General features: G+C 35.7%; 1 protein-coding gene across 1 annotated transcript in view; it reads right to left on the bottom strand.

The window, feature by feature from the left end:
* TRPM6 (transient receptor potential cation channel, subfamily M, member 6) overlaps positions 1-24478 on the bottom strand; it is a 99487-nt gene that overhangs the window by 54667 nt on the left and 20342 nt on the right. The window contains exons 7-22 of the mRNA XM_004677990.2: positions 23797-23921; positions 22352-22523; positions 21749-21917; positions 20065-20188; positions 18312-18384; positions 18105-18205; positions 15461-15595; positions 14370-14423; positions 12430-12570; positions 10700-10801; positions 9169-9446; positions 7926-8154; positions 7127-7279; positions 5977-6123; positions 2514-2642; positions 689-940 (exon numbers count right to left, since the gene is read on the bottom strand). Coding sequence (XP_004678047.1) covers positions 689-940; positions 2514-2642; positions 5977-6123; positions 7127-7279; positions 7926-8154; positions 9169-9446; positions 10700-10801; positions 12430-12570; positions 14370-14423; positions 15461-15595; positions 18105-18205; positions 18312-18384; positions 20065-20188; positions 21749-21917; positions 22352-22523; positions 23797-23921 — 2384 coding nt within the window. The remainder of the gene's footprint in view (positions 1-688; positions 941-2513; positions 2643-5976; positions 6124-7126; positions 7280-7925; positions 8155-9168; positions 9447-10699; positions 10802-12429; positions 12571-14369; positions 14424-15460; positions 15596-18104; positions 18206-18311; positions 18385-20064; positions 20189-21748; positions 21918-22351; positions 22524-23796; positions 23922-24478) is intronic.

Genomic DNA, 24478 nt, shown 5'->3' with positions numbered 1-24478 from the left:
TGTCTTTTGCAGCAACTTGGATGGAGCTGGAAAAGATCATGCTTAGTGAGATAAGCCAGAAAGAGAAAGAAAAATACCGGATGGTGTCACTCATAGCAGTAGTATAATGGACCAGGCGAGAAAATAACAAAAATAATGAACAACCATATACCAGAGACATTTCGTGGGGTGGAGTGGGGAATGGGATCAAAAACGGGGGGGAGGGAAGGGAGGGAAATGCACGGGACTATGGTGGTGGCACAGGGGTGATTTGATGATGGGAAACCCGTGGGGATTACAATCGAGATGGAAAAAAAAAATGTGCAAAATGATGTAAAAATAAAATTTGTAATAAAAAAAAAGAGTTGACTAGGGTTGAAGCAAGGTAAAGAAATAAATCAAAATTTTATGATAAAATAGCACTGGTAGTCTCACACAATATGGCCTTCAGGAATTACTGTTCTCAGAGACAAATGTGACTTAAACACATCAACTGACCCTAACCAAAGGATAAGGTGAGTATCTTAATTAATAAACAGTAAGCCATCCAAAGGCTTTTGTTTAATGAGTTTGTGGGTATATGGAAGGCAATGATAAAATTTTGTTCTTTGTTTCTGTAAATAATTCCTAAATTTGCATTATTGGATATGAACCATGAAAATAGGTAGAACTATTAAAAAGGAGAGCAACATATGAAAACCATACTCACCATTTTTGCAATCATGGTTACGTATTGACCTGCACGTTGATTGACAGCAAAGAAGTCCAGGAGACGTGAAAACCAGAATATGATGTCTATGCAGTATATTAGTCTTCCTGCTGTGTGGAAAGGAGGGTCACCTAACCGAAGGCCAAAACCAACTGAAAACAGGCCAATGGCCAAAGTTTCCATTAGGTTCCAGTACTCACTAATCCATACCTTCACCTTTTGAGTAAATTTCCCAGGCTCTGAAATACAAACCTACAGTAAGAAAAAAGAAGAAAAATTTAAAGAACGGGCTTTCAAAAACAATAAAAGGATGGGGGGAGTAAAGTATTGGTGCCTCATCAATATGATCTTCTATATATCACCTGCTCATTTAAAGAGTCTTTTGTATCCCAACAAACCTTAGCTCATAGGAGGATTATTGAAAACTTAAAATTATTCTTAGGTGGGCCCTCCCTGATGGAGTAGCGGGTTAAAGCACAGCACTAAGAAGCTAAAACCACTTTAGTACAAGTTCTATCCCTGCCCCGGAGGTGACCCACATGGTTGGCAGACCTTTCCTGGCCCACCCGCTGCTCCCCTCAGCAATGTACTTCGTCCATCTGCCTGTTCTGCTTCCCACTCTGCCTCTGGTGAGTCCTCTCACTGCCCCTATTCCTCTTGCCTGTACCCCAGTTCTGTACATATAAATAAATAAATCTTAAAAAAAATTATTCTTAGGTAATCAATTAGCTGAACAATTTTGTAAGTATATTTTAATGTCACTGCAAGTGCTAGCAAGCCATCTGAAAACCCAACTAAAATAATTATTTAGTTTACCTAAGACATTTTAAAAATCAGTATTTCAATAGCTTTATGTAACTACAATTTCATTTCATGAGAGCTGAGTGCAAAGAAACTGATTTGAAATCAAGGAATTTTATAATCTGGTACTACTACTGTTATTTATTGAGTTGCTAAGCTACTTACTATGAATATCTGCAAATTTCTAATAATGTGATATTAGAAATATCTAATACAAGAAATTATTCCTGCAGCAGAATATCAAACAAATTAAAATGCAAAATAGCAAAACAATTCTCCTCAAAACATAAAAATTGATAGAATTCAGATAGTGCTTTTCTCCTGAGTTGTTACCATAATCTATAAACCCCACAGTAATAACTAGCAGACAATAAAGGCACAATTACTGAGAGTACAATTACTTAATACCTAATGACATTCATATTAACTCTAGGACAAAGTTAATGTATGTAAATGCAAAGACATAGAAATACGCAGACACTATCAAAAACAGTATAAGTTATAGGTTATAGACATATGAAGTTGTAGCTTTATCTGCTTGGGACTATTCATTTTTTTAATGATTGCAAACTAAAAATAAAAATTGTTGTGTTGTGTTGTTTCTTGGACTACCAGCCCCAGCAAGATTTTCAGCTTCAGTTTTCAAAGGCAGGGTCTTTCAAAAGCTGTATGGAAATTGCTTACATATCCACAACTTTGGCCAATTAAATGAAGCGATGGCAGTTTACAAACACCAATTTAATTTAAAAAACACTCCTGGAAAATCAAATCGTGGGATAGGGGTTAATAATAGTTAGATGGCATCATTCTAGGATTAAAAAACATACTAACATATCTTCTTTGAAAATTACTGCTTTCAAAGACAGCAGCTAGCAGAAAGTACATGGCAAGAATAAAGAGCCATTCACCTCCTGGAGCATGTGCATCAAAAACACTATTGCCTGTCTCACATCCACTCTTGACCAGGGTTCAAAACATCTCTAGTAGAGGTTTGCAGAAGTCGAAGGTAGAAGGGATAACTCACCTCCCTGATTTTCTCAATGGCATTGGTGAAAATGTAAATGATAACAAGCCACTCTTGCACACTGGGCTGGGGCTGCATCTCCACCAACACAGTGTAAGTGAACAGCATGAGGAATGCCAAATACACCATCTGTGAAGGGGACACACATCCCTGGGTGTGAGTGAGAACCATCATGGAGCATGCTCAGGAAATGGACTGAGTCTCACAAAACCACACACACATGAAAATATCATTGGTAAATTAATATCAAAGCAAAAGGAAACCACAGTTTCTAATCCTGGATTTAGATTTTTTTCTCAAATATATGGAAGGGAGCAATGTCTCATCTTGATGACTTCTGGCCAGAATTTCCAGAACCATGAGCAGTCAAGCATGGACACCGTAAGAGCAACAGGAAGCTAAAAGTAATCATGCACCTTCCTCTCCAGTTAAACATAGAACATGAGTGTGCTGTCTATACCAAATGAACAACATTAGTAATTGCCTATTTTCAAATATAATAAATGATGCATTTACTGACTGCTACAAATTTTATGTTGATTGAAATATTCTGGTCAATGGAAAAGTATTATCTAACTCAGAGTCCTTGTAATTAAAGACTGTTGATATTCTTCTCACCAGCTCTCAGCATGCTGTCACTTAGTTAACATTCAATAAATGCATGCTTAATTACTGGGCATATTAAACTAAGTCATCAGTCTTTACACAGAATAAAAGCATAGTAAATGCACACACATTTATACTTAATGATTAATAAATTTGTAATCATATTTCATTTTTTTATCTTCTTAAGATATATCACAAGAAATAGAATAGCTGGGCACACACATTTAAAACTGTGACACATCACTAAACCAGAAAGTCTTTACCAGTTTCCATTATCATCACCAATGTATGTGATGACATGGTCCCTTAAATAGTTCTGGAAACAATACACAAGCACTAAGTAACTAACACTTGTGTTTAAAAATCCCAGATCAGAATGCAACTAGTACAACCTCCACAGAAATCTGTTTGGAAATTTCTCAAACTGCTAAAAATGGAACTTCCATATGACCCAGCAATTCCACTCCTAGGTTTCACCCCAAAGGACACAAAAACACTGATTCAGAAAGACACCTGCACCACCATGTTTATAGCTGCTTTATTTACAGTAGAAAAGACATGGAATCAACCCAAATGCCCAGAATGAATGGATTAAAAAGATGTGATACATATACATAATGGAATGTTACTCAACAATCATAAAAGATAAACTCATGTCTTTTGCAGCAACATGGATGGAGCTGGAAGGGATCGTGCTTAGTGAAATAAGCCAGAAAGAAAAAGAAAATTTCTGGATGGTTTCACTCATAGCAGGAGCATAAAGGACCAGGGGGAGGGGAAGGGGTGGAAATAATAATAATAATAACTAATAATGAACAACTATATATAAGAGACATTTTTTTACAGGGTGGAATGGGGAATGGGATCAAAAATGGGGGGTTGGGGGAGGAGTTCACTGGACTTTGGTGATGGCACACGGGTGATTTGGTGATGGGAAACACGCAGGGATTACAGCTTGAGATGGAAAAAGGCACAAAATGATATAAAAATAAACTATTCTATTAAATTTTTTTTAAAAGTCAGACAAAAAAAAATCCCAGATCAGTCAAGAGAAAAATGTGTTTGTGTGCACCTGTTTTCATATTCAAGAGACTCATGTTTTTTAATCATTAATTTCTATTTCTCATGTATTTTTGAGCACTACCTAAGTTTCATAAATCTTTTCCTGTATTTAGCTCTACCTAAAGATAACCTAAATTATGGTGTAAAGCACTCTGACCATACAATAGTGATGATATTTGTTATGATCATGTTTTTCAGAGGCACATAATGGATATTGCTGCCTATAAATTAGAGTTATAGTGAAGAGCATATAAAGGAGCTAAGGTAAAGTCTATTAATTCCACACTTTACTTGGTCTAGGTCACAAAGTCTATGTATAGTTAGTGGTCCAGTAGGAACATAATTTAAATAGATTCATTCTATTGAGAAAGTATTTAATTTTTGGTTATTGGTTTCATGGTGGCCAAACTCTAAAACACTATGGATATTGGTAATGTTCCTTCTGACTGATTTTTTCTAACTTCTGTATAAGACCAAAAATGCTTACATTTTCACTTTTAATTATAACATGTATAAGGAGACACTTCAGCAATAAAGCTCACACGGGAACTAACAATGTGGTACCTAAGACTAGAAAGCATTCTAGTCTTTTCATTACTAACACTGCTCACTGCAGTGGGCAGATCTGGCTGGTTTATTTATTCTATTTGCTATTATTGTTTCTTTTGCTTGACTTTGTCTCATTTCTGAGAGTTTGGATATTGGACATTCCTAAGGAGAAATTTTTTTAATTTTACATATATATGTACGTATGTATGTATGTATACACACACACATATTTATTATAACATTCTTCATTTTGTACATTTTTTCATCTCAATTGTAATCCCTGTGGACTTCCCACCACCACTTTACCCTATGTGTCATCACCATAGTTCCATGTGCTCCTCCCACCCCAGTTTTCAACCTATTCCCTTCTCTGCCCCTGTAGAATGTCTCTAAGGAGAACTATTTTATTACTCATTTTACAAATGTGTGGCTATGATTATAATTCTCTCACAGTTACTTTCAAGATTCCTTGGGATGTTCTGCTGTACATCCACAAAAATGATGAAACCTGATCATTTTAACAGAAATTTGATTTTGAAAACAGATCGTGCTCCTTATTCAGTAAGTACATGAATAAGTACATGATTGGCTAGGTAAATATTTTGAAATCTAACATATTTATATAAACATCCTTTTGTTGTCTCACCTCACATATTTTAGATAGAGAAAGTCTTGGCCATGAGTGATTTAAGTATAAATAATCACTAGAAAAATACTAAATAAATGTAAAAAACATTTAACACATTACAGCATAGCTTCTCTGTATCTCTACAATCCATAATATATTTATTATTTGTTCCTACAATGCAATTCCTAAAATTTCTATTGTCACTAATATATTTACAAGCCTATATACTGAAGACAAAAAAAAATCAAAACTTGCATTTTTTTCTATATTATACACATTTATATAAAGAAAAAGCAGTGATTTCAACTTATTTTTTGGTCCAACATAAAAAAAGAGTCTATCTGCCTCAGTTAATTCTATAACCATTGCTCTTAATTTTATTGTTCCACAAAGTTTCAAATGTTCAATCCAATCCCAGGAGTGCTAACAGGAAGCACCAGAGAGAGAAGGAAATACTTGTTCTTTGTTCCTACATTAAGAGGGCCCTGTTTCAACATTCCCTCACCTTCTCCAATCTTGTTCCTACTTCCACTGCCGTTTTCTCTTTCTCTCTCTCTCTCTCTCTCTCACACACACACACACACACACACACACACACACACACACACAGAAACTAACCGTGTAAAAACAAAACTTGACAATTGGAGCATTGTAGAACTCGTAGACTTTTCTGGTCCATGGAAGGCTTTTGGGTCCACTCTTAAAATCAAAGTGCTGATTTCCTTCAAGTTTCTCATCAGGGCCCTTTTCCAAATCACTGTCTTTCTGCAAAATAGTCATTATTTTCAGGAGCTCAGCCAAAATATTTACACTTGCAAATATTCCAAAATATAATAAACATATAATAACATAAACTTAATAGATATATTAGAAATTAACTAGGCATTAACCTGTCAAATTATAGTGTTAACTGTGAAAGGAAAGAAAATCACATGTATTATATACATTTTGACAGGATAAAGACCACAGGATATTTCTGCAATACAAGTTGAGGTTCCAATAGTCATACCTAGCTAAACAAAGAATAGTTGCAAAAGCAAATCAGACAAGCTAGCTAAGGATGCCTCATTGAAGTATTTAATGTCAGAGAAGATGTTTACTGCACTTCCCAGTAAATGACAACTTTATAAGCAATAATTAAAAAAGCAAAAGGTATAGCCACAGACAACATACAGGAGACTTTCCACTGAAGATGGGTTGCAAGAGAAGTTACCAGGAAAGAGCATACATCTGGGAACTCAATTAGTGATTCATAGTCACTGGATATATTCATCCATAAATGAAAATATGTATGAATAGTACAGTAAAGATCAAGGCAAATTATACATTTATAAAGCACTTTAAAGATATAAAGCATTCCCCATTGTAGCCTCCAAGAAATAGTAAAACTACTTATTCTACTGACCATAGGAGAAAATGAAAAGTTAAAGAGTTGCCACATATAATTAACACTTTGAAATTGGCTTTGAGGTAGAAATGGTATGCTCTGCTTAATCATTATTCAAGTAAATTAAGTGAGACCTAACCACATGTGAGACCTAACCACATTATAACATGATTGAGATGATAGCAGAAGTGAACTAAATCCCTGAATGAAGTCAGAATGACACATCACTAAACTGACACAGCGACAACCAAAATGTTTGCTTGTCAGATTGTTAAAAAATTGTTAAATGTTATAAATGTGTTATATATGTATATGTGTAATAATATTGTTTGTGCGCATTCAGTTCCACAAGAACATGTTTCATGGTGATGTGACACTAACCGGTGAAGCACCTTCTTTGGCATCGTTGGGGTTCTGGTCACTATAATACCATGTAAACTGGGAGTCCTGGGCCTGGGGGACATGTGACATTTCTGCTTTGCTTTTAAATTCCAATGTCAAAATTGTGGCTGGTAAAAGAATGCTAATGATGATCTTTAAAAGAAAACAAAGCAAAGTAATAATTAGTAAGGATTATACAAGACACAAGTATTATTCAAATAACATACATAAGATCTTAATGTATATAAAATGTCAGACTCATCCCTAATTTGGATAGTTGCTACCCTGATTCTACACATACTATTTGACTCAACAATCTTAATTCTAGAAGTGTCTCCCTAAGAATATTCTGAATACAGTTTAAGGGTAGTCTTAGCAAAGGCACTTATTCCCTGAAACAACACAATGGATGAACAGAACAACAAAAGTTGTTAATTTTATAAATATATCTGCATTCTTAAACTGAGAAAATTTCACTTAAAATCTCATTTCGGAGGCAAGAGTGCTAACTAATAATGAAAGTTTGTATGTTTTTAACTTCTAACTCCTTTCACACAAGTAAGTATGTTTTATGATGGACACAACAGGTAATATCATCCCCATTTTTTAAAAGAAACTCTAGTAGTTAAAACAGAGTAGCTGTTAGAGGTTCCACTGGAAGGATCTAGTTCACTATGAGAATCAAAGTTATTAATTAGTTTTCCTGAAAATACTCTTCTGGAACAAGTTAAAAAGTTAACTCAAGAATATCAACCTATAAACTAAGCAAAAATGAAATTGTAAAACAAGTAAATGTCACCTTTAACCAAGAGCTCTTCCTCATTTTCAGGCGGCCCATCCACATGTCCGTCAACAACATTTGGGTACAAGTATGTGAAACAAAAGGTCGCACTCCTCCAGACACAGCCAGTTTCAAACAGGTAGAATTGCTCCAGTTCTTGAGTTCATAGGTCAACAATTTCATGGCCATTCTCTCATTCTGCTTAAATGCCTTTTCCAAAACATCCAGGGCAAGCTGGCCAAACTGTCTGTAACAACACAATGGTGAACGGAGGAATACAGATGCAGCTGAGGGTCCCAGAAACATTCAAAAAAGTTAGGTAGGAGATCCAGAAAAGACTGATACAAAAGAGGTAACAGCAACTTCATTATCTGTTTGCAGAAGTTGTTTTAAAGGAATTGCTTTTCAGAAAACAGATTGTTCTCCTTATCCTGAGTAGACTGAAGTAAGGATTTAGACTTCAGCTTATAAAATTTGGTTTACCCAGGAGCGCATGAGCTATGTGGTCAATGCACACCCACCACAAAACAAATTACATACTGCTTGACTAGGTCCTTCCTGCTAGCCCTGATAGAGAATTCTTTGACAGACAACTTTTCAAAGCTAACCTAGTAACGAAAACTGGAATTTTAAGTATACAACTTAAATAAAAAGCTTACAACTAGAGCCACCCTCAGGTGATTTTCTAAAAGGTTTTCTTAGCTAAGGAGCTTCTGTCATTCTCTGGAATAGTTTTTAAATCAAAGTTATAAAGTAGTTAGTATTAACTGTACTTTCCCATCTTTCCTACCATGGTAACACTTTAGTAATCAAAAACATTTCTAAGTTGTCCATCTTCTACCATCACATCTGCTCTTTAATATATATTTATTTGTTTATGTACCTATGTGATACTTAAATGAGAGACTTAATATAACTTAGTAGTAACAAAGAGTTTGAGAGTAGGAAGGAAACTTCAAAATCATTACTTAGACATTGTATAGTTAGGAAACTAAAGTCCTAAAATCTGGCAACTGACTTGCCCAAATTGTAAGCAGCAGGCCTAGATACAAGTCACTTGCAGGCCACCTCTCTTCCATTCATTCCACAAAGCTCTGTGAAACGTCAAAAGAGCCTGATTTTTATAGGAGACTCCCTGGAAGCATGAAATGCATGGCAACATGGTTACTTATCAAATAAGGTCTAAGGGGAGGGAGATAAAAGTGTCTAACCATTCTAAGAACTGTCGATGCTTAGTATGAAGTGAAGAGAGAACTCCTACTTTGAGTAATTTTTCAATTCGTCAGAGGCATCATCCACCATGTTGCTCTCCTTGGCTTCACGGGCCATTGCTCGGTAGAGTATACTGGCAATCACTGCCTTCGCGGTGGCTTCCTCTCCATGTTGCCAGAAGAACATTGCCATCTTCTGCCTTTTCATTAGCACAGCCCACACCAGCAGATCATTATAAGGGTAAATAAAACCAGTAGAATCAGGGTCATCAGATAATTTTTGTTCTTCTTTTGACTTCTTCCTTGATTTATGGACAACAGCCTTCTCCTGTTGAAAAATAAAATAGGAATTGAATTTTCAAATAATCAGATGCATGACATTCTACGTAATAAGAAACATATATCTTAAACATTTTTTTAATCACTGCCTGAAAAGAGAATAAAATTTTATGTAGAAAAACAAAAACCAACAACCATTCGCCTTTTAAAGCAATCTATTTCTTATTGTATCTAGTCAATCCAGGGACACTAAGCTGAGATAACTTCATATGACAAAACTTTAAATATTATGTATATGGTGGGATATGGCAGGCACCAGTAGCTTGGTGGAGAGAATGTTAAAAAAAAAAGAAATTTTAAAAAATGTTTTAAAGTCAACGGAAAAGTAAAAATATAATTAAACATTACATCTTTGGTGTCAGAGCACTCACTATATATGACAACTTGCAATTTCCTGAAGAAATGGGTTGAAACAACATATTGGTTAAACAACCCCAATCTATTTCCCAAATTCCACCAAGGACCCAACATAATGCCCGGCAAATAAAAAGATTAAAAACTTAATCTTTTTAATTAAAGGTAGTCATTGAAATTGTAATAAGCTTTCTCTATTTCCATAAATAAAGGCAATTGATATGCACTGATATAACTAAGGGTAATTTTATAAAATATTCTCCCATTCTAGCAGCTCTGGAAAGTGAATCTCTCAGCCTCTATAGTAAACATTCATATGGAAATTCTTGAGCAAAAACATTAATCACCAGAGGAAAATGAGATTTGTTAATAATAACATTGTTCACATAGACACAAATGCCTTATCATTGATCATTGTGATACCATAATACTAGGCTACAATTTATTTCAAGAAAGCATCAGAAAGGAAAAAATAAGTTGCAGGGTAATTGTTTGAGGAAACAGGAAAGGGAAGGAATTATCACATCCTATCAGCCTAGGGAAAGGGGTGGTGGTGGTGAATGTGGCAGTGTAGGACTGATTTGTTTCCTTAGTACGATCCCATGGATGGCCTTCCTGAATCACCATTTGTGTGGGCAAGGTGGGAAGTAGGAACAAGGAATGGAAACTGAAGTCCAAGGCCCCAGCAATCATTTAGTTGACAATGAGCTGTTCTGGACTATTTCTCATTTTGTTAGCTGACATCTGTGCAATGCTTTTGACTTGTGCCATCTGTCTATAGTTTTGTAAATGGTCTTACTGTTTCTAACTCCCTTTCTCTAAGTTTAATGAAGAAACAATCTCAGTCTGCAAGAACTATTTCATTTTTAAGTTTAACAATAGTAGTACCTTAAGTTTGTAAGGCTGGGCAGTTCTGATGAACTGGGAATGCAGCGTGCTTTCTGCAGATTCATTCTTATTTCCTGAGGAGCGTCTTTGGTGAAGGGGATGCTGAGAAAGGCTTTGAGCAATGGCAGAAACTCGCTGGCACGTGTTTTTTTATTTTTTAAAATAAAGCAAAAAAGGAAGAAAGAACATTAAAGTGGTAATGGTTGACATTTTATTTCCAGACAGTAATTAAAACCAAATATAATGCTGTTTCCTACAAATACCCAGTGGTTCTGCCTTTCATCCTGATCAGTAAAAAAAAAAAAAAAAAATTAATCACTCATCCAGCAAGGGCCTCTCATGAGTCTCCTCTTACTATTAAGCACACTGCTATTTCCTGACATGTTCCTTACAGAACATGCTCTTTTGTTCCCTATTATATACCTGCATTCCTCTCTATGTGGAAATTCCATTAGAATCAATGGATGTTCTATACCTGGAACAAGTTCAGAATGGGCAATAAAGATTCACAGTTCTGATAAGAAAAAGTTACCATTCACAAACAGTTCCAAGGTTAAGTTGGAAAGTTATGGATTTTCTCCAAGGTATTATAAAATATCTCCACTGGCATTCCAATAGGCCAATAACAATATAAATCAATGCTTATCAGCATGAAGCTATCATCATTGAGAAAGAGAAACAACAAAAAATGCACTCTTAAAAGGACTGACATAAAAATGTTGATATAAACCATAGGTTTTGAATTATATTTATTTTTAGCTTGTGCTTTATGGATATAACTAGACATAGGTGGGGTCAAGACTGTAAAGATAATACTAAATTACATTATTATTATGCTATAGAATTAATGGTATTATTAGTGATAATTTAATGGTTATTAACAGTTACTTTATAGTCTCTATGTACCAGCAGTATGGGTTTTCCAGATATTATTTTATACAATTATTTTTATAAATTTATGAAAAAGATATTAATAGTCCCATTTTATACATGAGGACATTGACACACAGATAAAGTTTCTCACTGCAAAGTACATAAATAGCTTCTAATAATCTAGCCCCAGATCTCTTTGACTACAAACCAAGCTACAATCTCATTTATTGTATAAAATTACAATTATGAAACTATAATTTGTACTCCTCCACTAAATAAATCCAAGAAATTAGTAATTTCATACCCATTTCTAGCTTTCCATGCAAGTTCCTCACTAGGTTAGCCATTGGTAACCTCATTGTACATTCCTAGGCTTTCAAAAATATGATGAAAAATAGAATGTGTACATTATGTACAATTTTAAAGTACATTCTGCATACATCTTCCAGTATATCTTCTAGGTTACACACAGAATATGATGAGCTTATAAATCTGAACCCATTAAATTCCTGAGTTTTGTATTTTTGTTTTTAAAAGAAAGAATTGCTGATCTCTCCACTTTAACCTTTTACCTCCCATTTCTTCTATGTTAATATAGCACATACTCTTTTGCATTATGACTAGCTATTCATAAATATGTTTCTTCTAACAGTTTCTAAACTCCTGATCTTTATGTTCATCCCAGGCCAGCATGTCAACACTTAGCACAATATTCACGTGTCCAAACCCTCAATAAATGTTTATAAATAGAATGTCCATTTTAGAAGCTATTCCCAGCTGAATTTCCCAAGCCATTAATGTAAAAGTGTAACTCCTAGTTATTCTTAATTTCACTACGTACTTTTCAATTATGTTACCTTGTGTTTTCTGAAGAGGTTGTTGTAAAGGGCTCTGAAATTTTTTCTAGTATAGCTGCTTCGATAAGCTCCACCAATGAGGTATTCTATTACCAATCCAATGTCAATCAGTGTAATTTTGTAGCCCAAGAGAAGGGTGTGCTGAAAGAAAAACACGTGATAATTTATAGCTTACATTTCTCCTCTTTATTGTCACGCCATCAGGACATAACCAACTCAACTGCAAAGAAACAGAATTATATTTTTCAATCAACTTTGCAGACTGGTTTGTTAATATGCACCTACTGATATAATCTACTTCTTCAGTTTGGAAAAAAAAACCTAGCTTTAATATGTTTTTAATTTCACTGATATAGACTGCTTATACCTGCTCATTCTCTTTCTCTCATGCACACATGCTTTTTATAATAAAATACATTTAAATATAGTATAAAAGGTTATTTTTAACTGGATATGGTATAACTACTACAACAGAAGTAAAAGTGAATGAAGGACAAAAATTGAATGTGTGACCCAAAATTAACAGTGGGTTCAATGTTCAGCTTTTCTCTTTATTTAAATGCCTATATCACTTTACACTGTGTTGTCTACAGCATACTCCAAAGAAAGGGGTAGGGAGGGAGGATACAGAGCTACTGGAAATAAAGAACATGAAGTGACAGAAACAAATAAGATATCACAATATGAGTCTGTGCCAAGATAAACGGTATGAGTAGTAGCCTTCCAAGCCCTGATTCATAGTCTGAATAAAACTTATTTTGACCTTCTGAAATCCTTTTTAGTACCTCTTCATAACTGTTCATTTTTTAATTGACAGTAAATTTTTAAAGACACACCAACTACTAGCCCACAACTTTGAAATGAACATATTGTGACTTATGCTCACAAAGCTTTAAGCAAGGAACATATAAATAACTTAATTTCTCTATTCATACTTATGATTTACTTTTTTAAAAAATCAAAAATAAAGTACTTATTTGTTCCCAGTTAAAAGCATATTGATTTAGCTCCTTCAGTTCACTATGATAGAACCAGCTTTTAAAGAAATAATTTAAGGAAAATCATTTTGATCTAGCATAAAATTAATGCAAACTAAGTTTACATCAGCAAGACACTTTGTTTTCCATTAATTTGCCAACTAAATATCTTCCTCCTATCCCTTTCACACCATGCCAACATAACCAGGAAGTCATACTCTCTCCATCCAGGATATTATAACTCCAAAAATAAATGAAAGAAAAGTTTGTTTGTTTTTAACACATGGTGGAAGAATTTTAACTATGGTGACAAATAAAAGACATCCCAAAGTGTATGGCTGCTCTAATAAAAATTCTTAATAATTAAAAGATAAACAATTAAGGTATAAAGTTGGGAAGTTTGGGTAACTAAGGAGGGGTGACATAATTTTATATTGAATCTGAGTTCAAAGTTCAATGGGAACAGCATGAACAAATATGAGCAAGGAGACAGAGCAGTAGGGCCCACCCTGGCTCCTTATAACAATGCTTAGACTCACAAAAGAAGAGATAAAGCCCCCAAACTATCACTCATACTCAAAACAGTGGCAACAAAGACAATGAAATGACATTAATCCTCCAACAAATATACTGACAAGATGTTTATTTTTAACAGGTATGATCATCTCATCATCCATACTATTGCTTTATGTTGAGAATAGCTTTTGATGGGAAGTTTTGTATATCTCCAATTCATGTTTTATAAGAGAAAATATTTATTAGCTAATGCTACTTGAGAGATCAAATCTTTAAAGCATAAAATAAGTTACAGGAAAAACTGTGGTCATGAAATAATTCAGAGTAGTAGGTAAAAAGCTAATTCACCAGAAAATCCAAATTTACATTTTATAAAATTGACAACACCTCCAACACAAAGCTAAGGCAATACACAAAGAAAATTGCACACCTTTGTACTAAGGTTACCTGTTTTACATCTTGGACAAGATGATGTAACAGCATATTAGTAGGCCCTTGTTTCTATAATAAAGAACAAAAGGAAGAATTACTCATCTCAATTACCATGTGCGAGAAAGGAAATGTCATTTCAGAATGCATAAAAAACAGCATATTAAAGGTTTTCATTAGTATCTGTAGTAATGATGCTTAAGCCATATTATTTCTAAGGAAGCAATTTCCTAAGAGAAGATACCATTTGAATAACTTTTCAAAGAAAGATGTATATGAGTTAGTAGTAAGGATTTAACTAACTTACTTTTGTTAAGAGACAGAAACAAATTTTAGGTAATTTATAACTGTCCTTATCATAAATTGGACCTCAATAAAACATATCAAACAATTCTATAAACAAATATCTACTGAGCACAATGTTCAATGTCCTTAAGCAGTTCAATAAATAAAATCATTTTATTTGTAGAGTGAACACTTAGCTGAAAAGCTAACCAAAATTATAAGATTAGAACTCAGAAAAAGTGAAAGAAAAGCTTTCTTTAATGTGCTATGCCATGGACGAATTTTTTTTAAAGATTTATTTATTCATGCTTATAGAACTGGGGTACAGGCCAGATTTGTGGTGGGTGAGAGGATTCACCAGAGACAGAGTGGGGAGTAGAACAGGCAGATTAACAAAGTACACTGCTGAGGGGAGCGGCGGGCGGGTCAGAAGAGGTCTGCCACACCATATGGGTCAGGTCCCTTGCAGGGGATTGAACTCATACTTCAGTGGCTTCATGAGAGATTGTTAATGCAGTGCTTTAACCCATTGCGCCACCAGGGAGAGCCCTACCATGGAAGAATTTTAACCACGGTAATCTTAGTATATTTTAAATTGGTTTGTTCATCTATTCTGTGTAATTATTAATGGAAAACACAGCAATGACCATAGTATGAAATGAAATTAGTAAGAATGGTTCTTCTTTTATTGAAAAATGTGTCTATAACATTTCTATGTGCAAGGACATTCAACTGAACATTCAAGATGTAGCTTAAAATAAACTTTAAGCTAATTAATGAATAAGTATTTAAGGAGGTGACTGATGAAGTATTCCAATACTCACTGTATTATAAAGCTCTTCCAGTCGGGGAATAGTAAGAAAGCGATGGAGGTTCACTCCATATTCTATTAAGAGCTTCACGAAATCCACCCGATCCATCATTAAAGCATCTAACATTGCTTGTTCCAGTGAGCCAGGCTTCAAGAGGGTAGAAATAAATATAAGACACAGAGACAACAAAGAAAATAGAAATAACATCAAAATAGAATTAATACAGTATTGCAGGTATTTGAAGTAAAATCTATAGATACAATAACCATAAAATATAATCTCACTAGTATATACTCAGAATCTGAGTGAAAAAATAAAAAGTGAACCTGAAGGCATTAAAGATATTTAGAATGAATTCATAAAAGACTAACTATTGTAAAAAATCTCAATACTTCTCAAATTAGGTAACAGGTTTAATGTAATTCTAATAAAAATTCAAGGTATGTTTTGTACTATTTAAAAATAACCTGGCATGTTTCCAGTCAAACTATAACTGGTTAATGGTTATAAATAGCAAGTTAAGCATGCTTATGTTTTTTTTTTTTAAAGATTTATTTATTTGTGCATACAGAACTGGGGTACAGGCCAGAGGCTCAGGGGCGGTGAGAGGCTTCACCAGAGACAGAGCAGGGAACAGAAAAGGCAGATCGACGAAGTACACTGCTGAGGGGAGCAGCGGGCGGGTCAGGAGAGGTCTGCCGTGCCATGTGGTCACCTCCCGGAGCAGACGGGAATCGAACTCATGCGGAAGTGGCTTTAGCTTCTCAGTGCAGTGCTTTAACCCGCTGCGCCACCAGGGAGGGCCTGCTTATGTTTTTTTTAATCTAAAATTCCACTAAAGTTATAATAGAGAGATTTTTTGTTTTTGTTTTTTAAGAAATGAACCCTCAAGAACAAAGAGATCAAAATTTTGGAAGTTGGAAAGCAGATGGTTGAGTGGTAATTAATTAAGCAGTCTCCAGAAAAAGAAACTGGAAAAAGGCTTTTACCTTGCTGGTAAAAGCAGAAAAGACTTTGTGGTAATGTGACTAATCCAGGAGAAAAGACAAAAATATGCATATGTCTTAGGTCCGCAAATAAATGGTATCCAGATTACCCTACTCTTAAACTAAAAGGCTCAGAGTTTCTATTGATGCTTTATTGCCCTCTCTTAAGTACAAAGTCCAGAACAGATCACCAAGTCTCAACTAGAAGAAATCAGTGTAGGTAGAAATGTCATGAGAGTGATTATTAATATCATCAGAGAAGTAAAAGAAGATACTGTGTTCAGAATACCATTTTTGTAAAAGGTGGAGATGGGAGAGTATGATCAAACAAATTGCTTTTAGAAAATCATGATGCTATCAGAAACAAAAATCTATATAAAAGATATGAAGATTAAAGTAAAGAAAAGCTTCCAAAGTAAAAATATGGAATATAAGAGGACAAAGATAAGAGGGGGATAGTAATCCATAGGACCAACTATTAAAAAATAGGAATTCCAGAGAAAACAGTGCAAGAAATTCTCCAGAATGGAAACACATGATTGCCAGTTTGAAAGCTGGTGAACAGTATAATGGGATAAAGATTCACAACATCACACATCATTGTGGAATCTCAGAACATGCAAAAGAGAGAGTATTTTTAGAACTTCCACGAAAAAAATAGTAGCAAACAAAGGATCAGCAAATTGAAAGACTTTTGCTTCTCAACAACCTCACTAGAAATGAGGCATTCAAAACTCTTATGGGGAATTAGTTCCAATCTTAAATTAAAATCTATCCAAACAAATAAGTCAAAATGGTTTACCACTTGCATTCCCCTTCTTAAGAGGTTATTGAAGGATGCATGTCATGGAAAAAAAAGGAGTAAACCAAGAAAGAGAAAGATATGAGCTACAGAAAACACTCCAACAGAAAGGAAGATGATGAGGTATGACATTCCAGCAGCAGGAATAGTAGTTTACAACCAGTCCAGATTGCAGCAGAGAGGACCAGTGGATACAGTGAGAGGTCTCCAAAACTGGTGAATTGCCTAGCTCTGACTCATTCTTTAGCAATATGGAAATTTCTAATTGTTAGTACTGTCAAGAAATTATTAAAAGGACTTAGCTGTTACAAGACTGAGACTACTGTGTCTTTAGTAGTCGCTTGGCATCATTTGGTCTTTTAAACAATGTGAATGTATTCACTTGACTCAAAAAATAATATGCCTATAGTACGGTCACAACTATAATTTTTCAGTGAAAGTTTAAGTGTGGTTATCCTTAGTAGTATAGATCAACTTTTTTCTTTTCTGTTTCCACTTATTTCTATGGTGAACAGGTATTACATTCTAACACAAAGAAATGAAAAACAAAAATTGAAACAGTAATACAAAAATATGCCCATTTAGAAAATAAACAATCCTTCCACTTTGTCTTTTTTCCCAATATCCTCTGTCAATTTCAATTAGGTGGCAGAGTCAGAAGAAAAAAATTCATTTTCAGGAAAGCAAAGTAGATGAGATAGCAAAGTAGATGAGATAAAGGTTTCAGCTATCCCTGGACACCCAGCCAGAGTTGCCACATCATACCCCTACCAAACCACTCTATCCCTCCTCCAACTTCCTCTTTTTATCCTTTCTAACAAACAAAAATACAAAATATTGTTTCCAAATAACTTAATTTCAACTATACCTGCCAATGTTGCCCATGAATTAGAATATGTTTCTTGGCAATGTCCACTCTGTCCCAAGCCATTGCCAGATTTAATTGTTCTGATGCTGATAAATTTGTACCTAGGATGTACAAAAGGAACAATCATATATTATTTTCAAAACATCAACATAAAAAGCATGAAGTGCCATGGAATGTCAAAAGGGAGGACCCTGTTCTGACACTCACCCTTTAGCAGAGCTGTTAGGATTGCCAAATCCAGATCTTGTGATTCCTCAGAATCAGCATCAAATATGGTAATCTATAACAGTTCAAACAGAAAGCCATTTTGTATTTTGGGTACTATCAATGAAATATTTTCAAAGTACCAGCAAACTTCACTCCTGAGCTAGTGAATTAAGAAAAACATTCATCATCAAAACACATAGATTTAATTTTTAAGACAAATAAGGACTTCATTTATTATTTTAAAAGGTCACCTGCTGTAATTAATTGATCCCAGATTTTCCAAATGTCAACTTACTGTTCAATACAGAAAAGCCTAGACTTGCAAGTTCTAGCCCTAGATATATAATTAACTAGTTGTTCTTGGATGAATATTATATAGCCACTGAATCTTAGGTTCCTCACCCAGAAGAAAAGAGAACGCATTAAGTAATCTCTAAATTCACATAAAAGATTTTTAAAATACTATGTTACAACTTCATGTTTGTTCCCTCCCCCCCCCCCAAGCCTTTCTATGTGCATGAATAAAGTCAATCTTCAATTGTATGTAGCTAAGGAGCTAGTTTCTGAAATTACAAACCCTTAACTGCTGTCTCCAGGCCAAGTCCAACCATTACATCATTCACTAGCTACTCTGCTTGGTGACAAGAAGAGGCAGATATAAAGGTAATCTATCTTCATGCTCTCTTCTTAACTCACTGAATATTGTAAGAAATATAAAATGTAGTAGACCATAGACAAAATTTCAAAATTTCTGAGCTCAAGTTTTAGTTCTACTATTCTGGAATGTTCCTACTGAGCAAATCATTTAAATTCTCTGTTTGTTTTGTCATCACCAAAAGTGAAATAATCAGTGTGATACTGAACTCAGGTATGGGGCTATTTCAGATAAGAAAATAAATATTTGAAACCACACTGTTAATTGTAGATATGTCTGCTGTTACTACTGTTGTTATTAGGTGACCTAAAATTCCCAAAGGGTTTTTCACATAGTCAGCCATGTTTTGCCAGAACTTGCTCAATGTTTTTTTTTTGAAGCCAGCTGCTTATGTAATACCAAATCTTGTATGACTTAGTCCAATTTTCAAGTTCTAGGAAAATCACCGTGAACCATGACATATCCTCATGTTCAATTTTCAGCTTTGAATCATCCTAGTCATTGACAATGTTGATCAGCCAGAAGAGATATAAAGATATAAAACCTACTTTATCTCAACATAATTTGGGGAAAAAATGTTTATAAATAACCTCAAAACACTAAAATATTTTTCTGAATCTACATTATGTTATAGCTCATCATTTATAGACTCCATCTTCTACCCAGAATATCTTCTCACGTTTTCCATTTTCTAGTGCATTCCCCATGATCTTCTGTGGGATTACCCTGGATGTTGTAACAGTTATCTAACTCAGTAGACAAGTTCAGTTAAGGCAGGGAGCAATCTCTTTACCCTCTAAAAATACTTATGTTCAATTTTCACTAGATTTGATCACTTTTCTGTAATACTGCTTTACTTTCTAAATGCTTTTTTTCCAAATACAGTTGGGAATTTAAGGCACTGCTGTGAACAACGTGTGAAGACCATAAGAAGTTAACTTTACTTAACCAAGAATCAAATTCTGTAGAGTTTACTACATACACTCAATATAAAAATGCAAAAGGCCATACTTCTTAAAATTATGAAAATAACATTATTCTTGTTGAAAGTTAGGATTTGGATTTAAGTTAGCTGAATCATCATTTTATCATACTCACATAGTCCCTATGCACCATGCATTCCATCAGAATTTGAAAAAGGTGCTTGGACTGTTTAAGACTAAAGTTGAAAGTTTTCTGAATCGTGCATATGATTTCCTCCTTCACGTGAGGACGGAGGGTCCTGAGAGAAAGATAAATGATCATTTCTTGACATAGGCAATAAAGGGAACAAGCCAGCAACAACAACATAATAAAACCCTTTCACCTATCTAATAAGGTACCTTTGGGCAGTTCTGCCAAGAGCAGAAAGCAAAGGAAAGCAGCAGTATCAGGAGAAGTCAGAACCCAAAAATAAGGAAGGACTGATGTGGCATGATGCTGGGAAGAATGCTAAGGGCCAGGTTCTTGAGCTGACAGATTTTCAGGGAGGGCTGTGAATCTCAAAAAATTATGGGTATCATGTTCTCAAAAGAATATGAAACTCCAAAATATAAAAAAAAAAAAAAAAAGAAAGAAAAGAAACACTCGGGCTCTCTCTGGTGGAACAACGGGTTAAAGCACCACACTATGAAGCTCTCAGAAGACACAGCAGCACGAGTTCGATTCCTGGCCAGGAAGGTGACCCACATGGTGTGGCAGACCTCCCCTGACCCGCCCACTGCTACCCTCAGTAGTGTATTTCAGTACATCTGACTGTTCTGTTCCCCACTCTGTCTCTTGTGAACCCTCTCACCCACCACACCTCTGGCCTGTACCACAGTTCTGTAAGCATAAATAAATCTTTAAAGAAAAAACCACTCATCTAAGGTAATACTAGGAAATACTAGTAGAGGGCTGAGAGCTACAGGGGAGAGAACTTATAAGAAAGGAGACACCATAGAGCAGTAGCTTATAATTAGTGGAGTCTACACTTTAGTTCATAGATGCTGTATTTACTCACAGTATAAATAGCATGCTTTAAATTGGGAGATTCACACTGGATATAGGGATGACAAGAGAAAAATTACCTTCTATTTGAAAAGGGAAAATCATTAAATCTTAAAAAAGGGACAACGTAGACGATGTACATTTAATTTCCCCCATTCCTATTAATTTTTAATCACTGGCAAGCAAATTTAAAGGTGACCCATGGTCAACACTAACCATCTCACTCACTGAAGGGTTCTTGTGGCTATAATGGCCAAGTGCACAAGCATCCCCACCTCACTGTCTCCTGGAAATGTTTTTTTCCTGAAGTGCAAGTAATGCCAAGTGTCCTTGATAGAGACAGCTAAGGAAATAGTAACTTGCATATCTTTGATGGTACATTAATGGTATATTACAGATATTCAGTCTCAAAAACCATCCTCCAAGCATAACTGGCCCATTCAATGGCACAGATTAACACACTAAAATAGAGGAACAGAGGCCTCCCTGGTGGCACAAGAAGTTAAAGCACAGCACTATGAAGCTATCTACAGCCATTGCAGAATGAGTTCCATCCCCAGCCAGGGTTGTGACCCACATGGCAAAGCAGACCCCTCTATCGTGCCCACTGCTCCCCTCAGCAGCATATTTCAATCAATCTGTCTGTTCTGCTCCCCACTCTGACTCTGGTGAATCCTCTCATGCCCCCCACGACCACCACCTCTTGGCCTATACCCTACCCCTGTTCTTGCATGCATGCATAAATAAATCTTTAAAAAATAATAAAGGAACAAATAGTCACCATAGTTTCATATGTCAACAGTCAAAAACTCACCCTTCATCTGCTAGGTGTTTGTGGGTGAAGGCCAGGAGGTCGGCAGCCCTGCCCGTCCCTTCACAAACCACCACTGGATCTTTGTCCTTCACAGTGTCCCACACTGAGATGATGACATTGGGCCCTCCTTCCACCACCAGCCCCACCACAGGCACACCTTGTCCTGAGCCTATTTCAAATGATAAATGATATCAAGTTGGTACAAAGATTCCTATCTTGGTTGATCAGCCATTTTGGTGGACAGGCACAAACTTTAATTACCAGGGTGCTTTACTTACACAAGCCCCCTCTCTCTTCACAGACCCAAGAAGCTACTCAAGACCAAGAAGCCATATCAAAAAAAAAAAAAAATGATACAAGGGCCCCAATGTATCCATCACTACTCTCCAAAAATCTGTCCCTTGAAGAGTTCTTCCTGTTTCCCCACTGTCACCCTCAACTCCATATCACCTTACATCCTATTTTCTTCCAGCCATGGGCTCACATGTGTTAAGTTACAGCAGGGGTCAGCTAAACTTTCTAATCTGACAGATAACAACAGAGGGCCTTGCCTCACAGCAGGCCCTGAGCCAGGTCCTGTTAGCTGAGCCCTATAATACTCACAGCTGTGTATTTTCTGCAGCGAGAGGTATTTTTCCAGGCTCCTCCTGAGCTTCATCTCATTTCCATATTTGCCCACAGTTCCATCATCAGACAAGATGAAATGTGAGTGCATGCTGTTCAGAGTGGTGAGCTTGCTGAGGGGGTTGCCCAGAGTCTGGTATAGGCACACCACCTGCAAGACAGCCAGGAAACGGGAGGGTCAGAACTCCAAATCCTTTAGCCTTTGGGGTTCTCAGCTGTGCCATGAGCCACTCTGTACTATGGTGATCTGCCCAGGGTTCACAGCTCTGACTCGTTATCTAGAGCAGTGCTTCTCAAGCTAGCTGTATGGTCAGCTGAGTTTTTCCGATTCCCTTTTGTTGTGGATCAATGTGTTGTCCAGTATGTGGCTGGGCTATATACATGAAAAGAATTTGCTTCAAATGAAGTTGAGAGTGGGAGAGGAAGCTATAAGGGAACAGGTGAAACAAAATTGGCTGTGAGTTCCTATCTTTTGAACCTGGAAGAAGTACACAGGTAATTATGATTCTAATCTCTCTTTTCTCTACTATGTTTGAAATTTTCCAAAAGAACATTAAAATAAGCCACAAGTATGCCTATATTAATTGACATCAAGAAATAACTATTTCAAATAAATAAGCTTAAAAGCAGATTCACAGCAAAGGGCTTCCTTTTTTTTTTTTTTTTAAATACAACAAACTTCTGTTTTATTATACATAGAAAATATTCTGGAATAATACAGCTTTCTTTCTTCTTTCATTCTTTCATATAATACCTGAGATTTTTACAAAAAACACACATTCTTCTTATAGACAGTCTTAGACATGCCCATTTCCTTCAGAAACATGGGAAGGAAGATCAGATCAAAAAATCAGTACATAGGAATGAACAAAGCAGAGAAGAGGAATGAGGAAGAGAGAAAACAAGAGCCATACCACAAGTATCCCTTGTTTTACTACTTGCAAACCATCACAAGAAGCTTGGAGTCACTAAAGGAATTTTCAGAGAAGTAGCATGATCAAATTTTTATTTTAGAAGAGTCATTTTGGCCAACATGTGAGAATGGACTATAATTAAAAAACAAGGATGAGAGTAGGGAAGGTTATTATAATCATTCAGGTGACAGAAAGTGGTGGCTTACTCCTTTTCAGAAATAGTGGCGATCAGGAGAAGAGGTCAGATTCTGAGCATATTTTTAAAATGAAGCTGACATAAGTTACTGATGAGCTTGGAGACAGAGACAATGATCATTCCAGGATTAGTCCAGGGTTTTGGGCTTGTGTGACTGTAAGGAAGGGGCTGTCATCCTCTAAGACACAGTTGGAGGTAGAAGGAAGTCAGGGACTAGTTTTGAGATGTCTTGTTAGAGCACCACAGAAAACTCGAAGTTCTAGCAATCAGACACCTGTTCATCTCCTTTTGTTATGAAAGGATTGTCTACTTACATCTTTTCCAATAAGATCTCTCTGGTTCTCAATGACTCCCCAAGGAGGGATTCCAACTGTTGAGATTTTTCTCAAGGTCTGAGAAGAGTGAGCTTTCAGGGCATCCCCAACATGTTTGGACACTCCTATGAATGATTAATTTAGAAGTCAAATTTAACTCACAGATCATGCAAAACACCAAAACTACCGGAAAGACACAAATAGGCAAGCATACCAGTGTATGCAAAAGACGGTTATTAGAAAATGTTGGTGACCCAGGAGAATCAGTTTCTGGTAACTTGGCTTCCTCTATTTCCTCCTAACTTCTCTTCCTCCTGCCCCTGATCTCTCTCTATCTGAACAATTCTCTCCTTTTGGGAAAAGTTCACTGACAACCTCAATTCAGAGACATTTGACCTAACCAGAATGGCCTGCAAGCCCAGCGCTAACATTATCGTCATACTGAGCTTTTATTTTTTTTTCTTTCTAAACTTCTCTACTATACCAACACTCATTCTGTAGTATGTCCTCTGCTTCACTGGGGGACATGAACAGTTTTATATTCACAATTTTTCAAGAGTTAAAATATTTTGCTTACTCATCCTTTCATCCACAATATCTTTCCAAATACTTTGTACATAGTAGATTTCAAGGTTTGTGGCAGTCCATTTAAGAAATGTCAAAAATTCATGTCAAATATCAG

Source organism: Condylura cristata, unplaced genomic scaffold (genome assembly GCF_000260355.1).
Source record: "Condylura cristata isolate star-nosed mole 26May11 unplaced genomic scaffold, ConCri1.0 scaffold00006, whole genome shotgun sequence".
Taxonomy (NCBI): domain Eukaryota; kingdom Metazoa; phylum Chordata; class Mammalia; order Eulipotyphla; family Talpidae; genus Condylura; species Condylura cristata.
The sequence above is the reverse complement of the archived record's forward strand: the minus strand, read 5'-3'. Positions and strand labels throughout refer to the sequence as shown.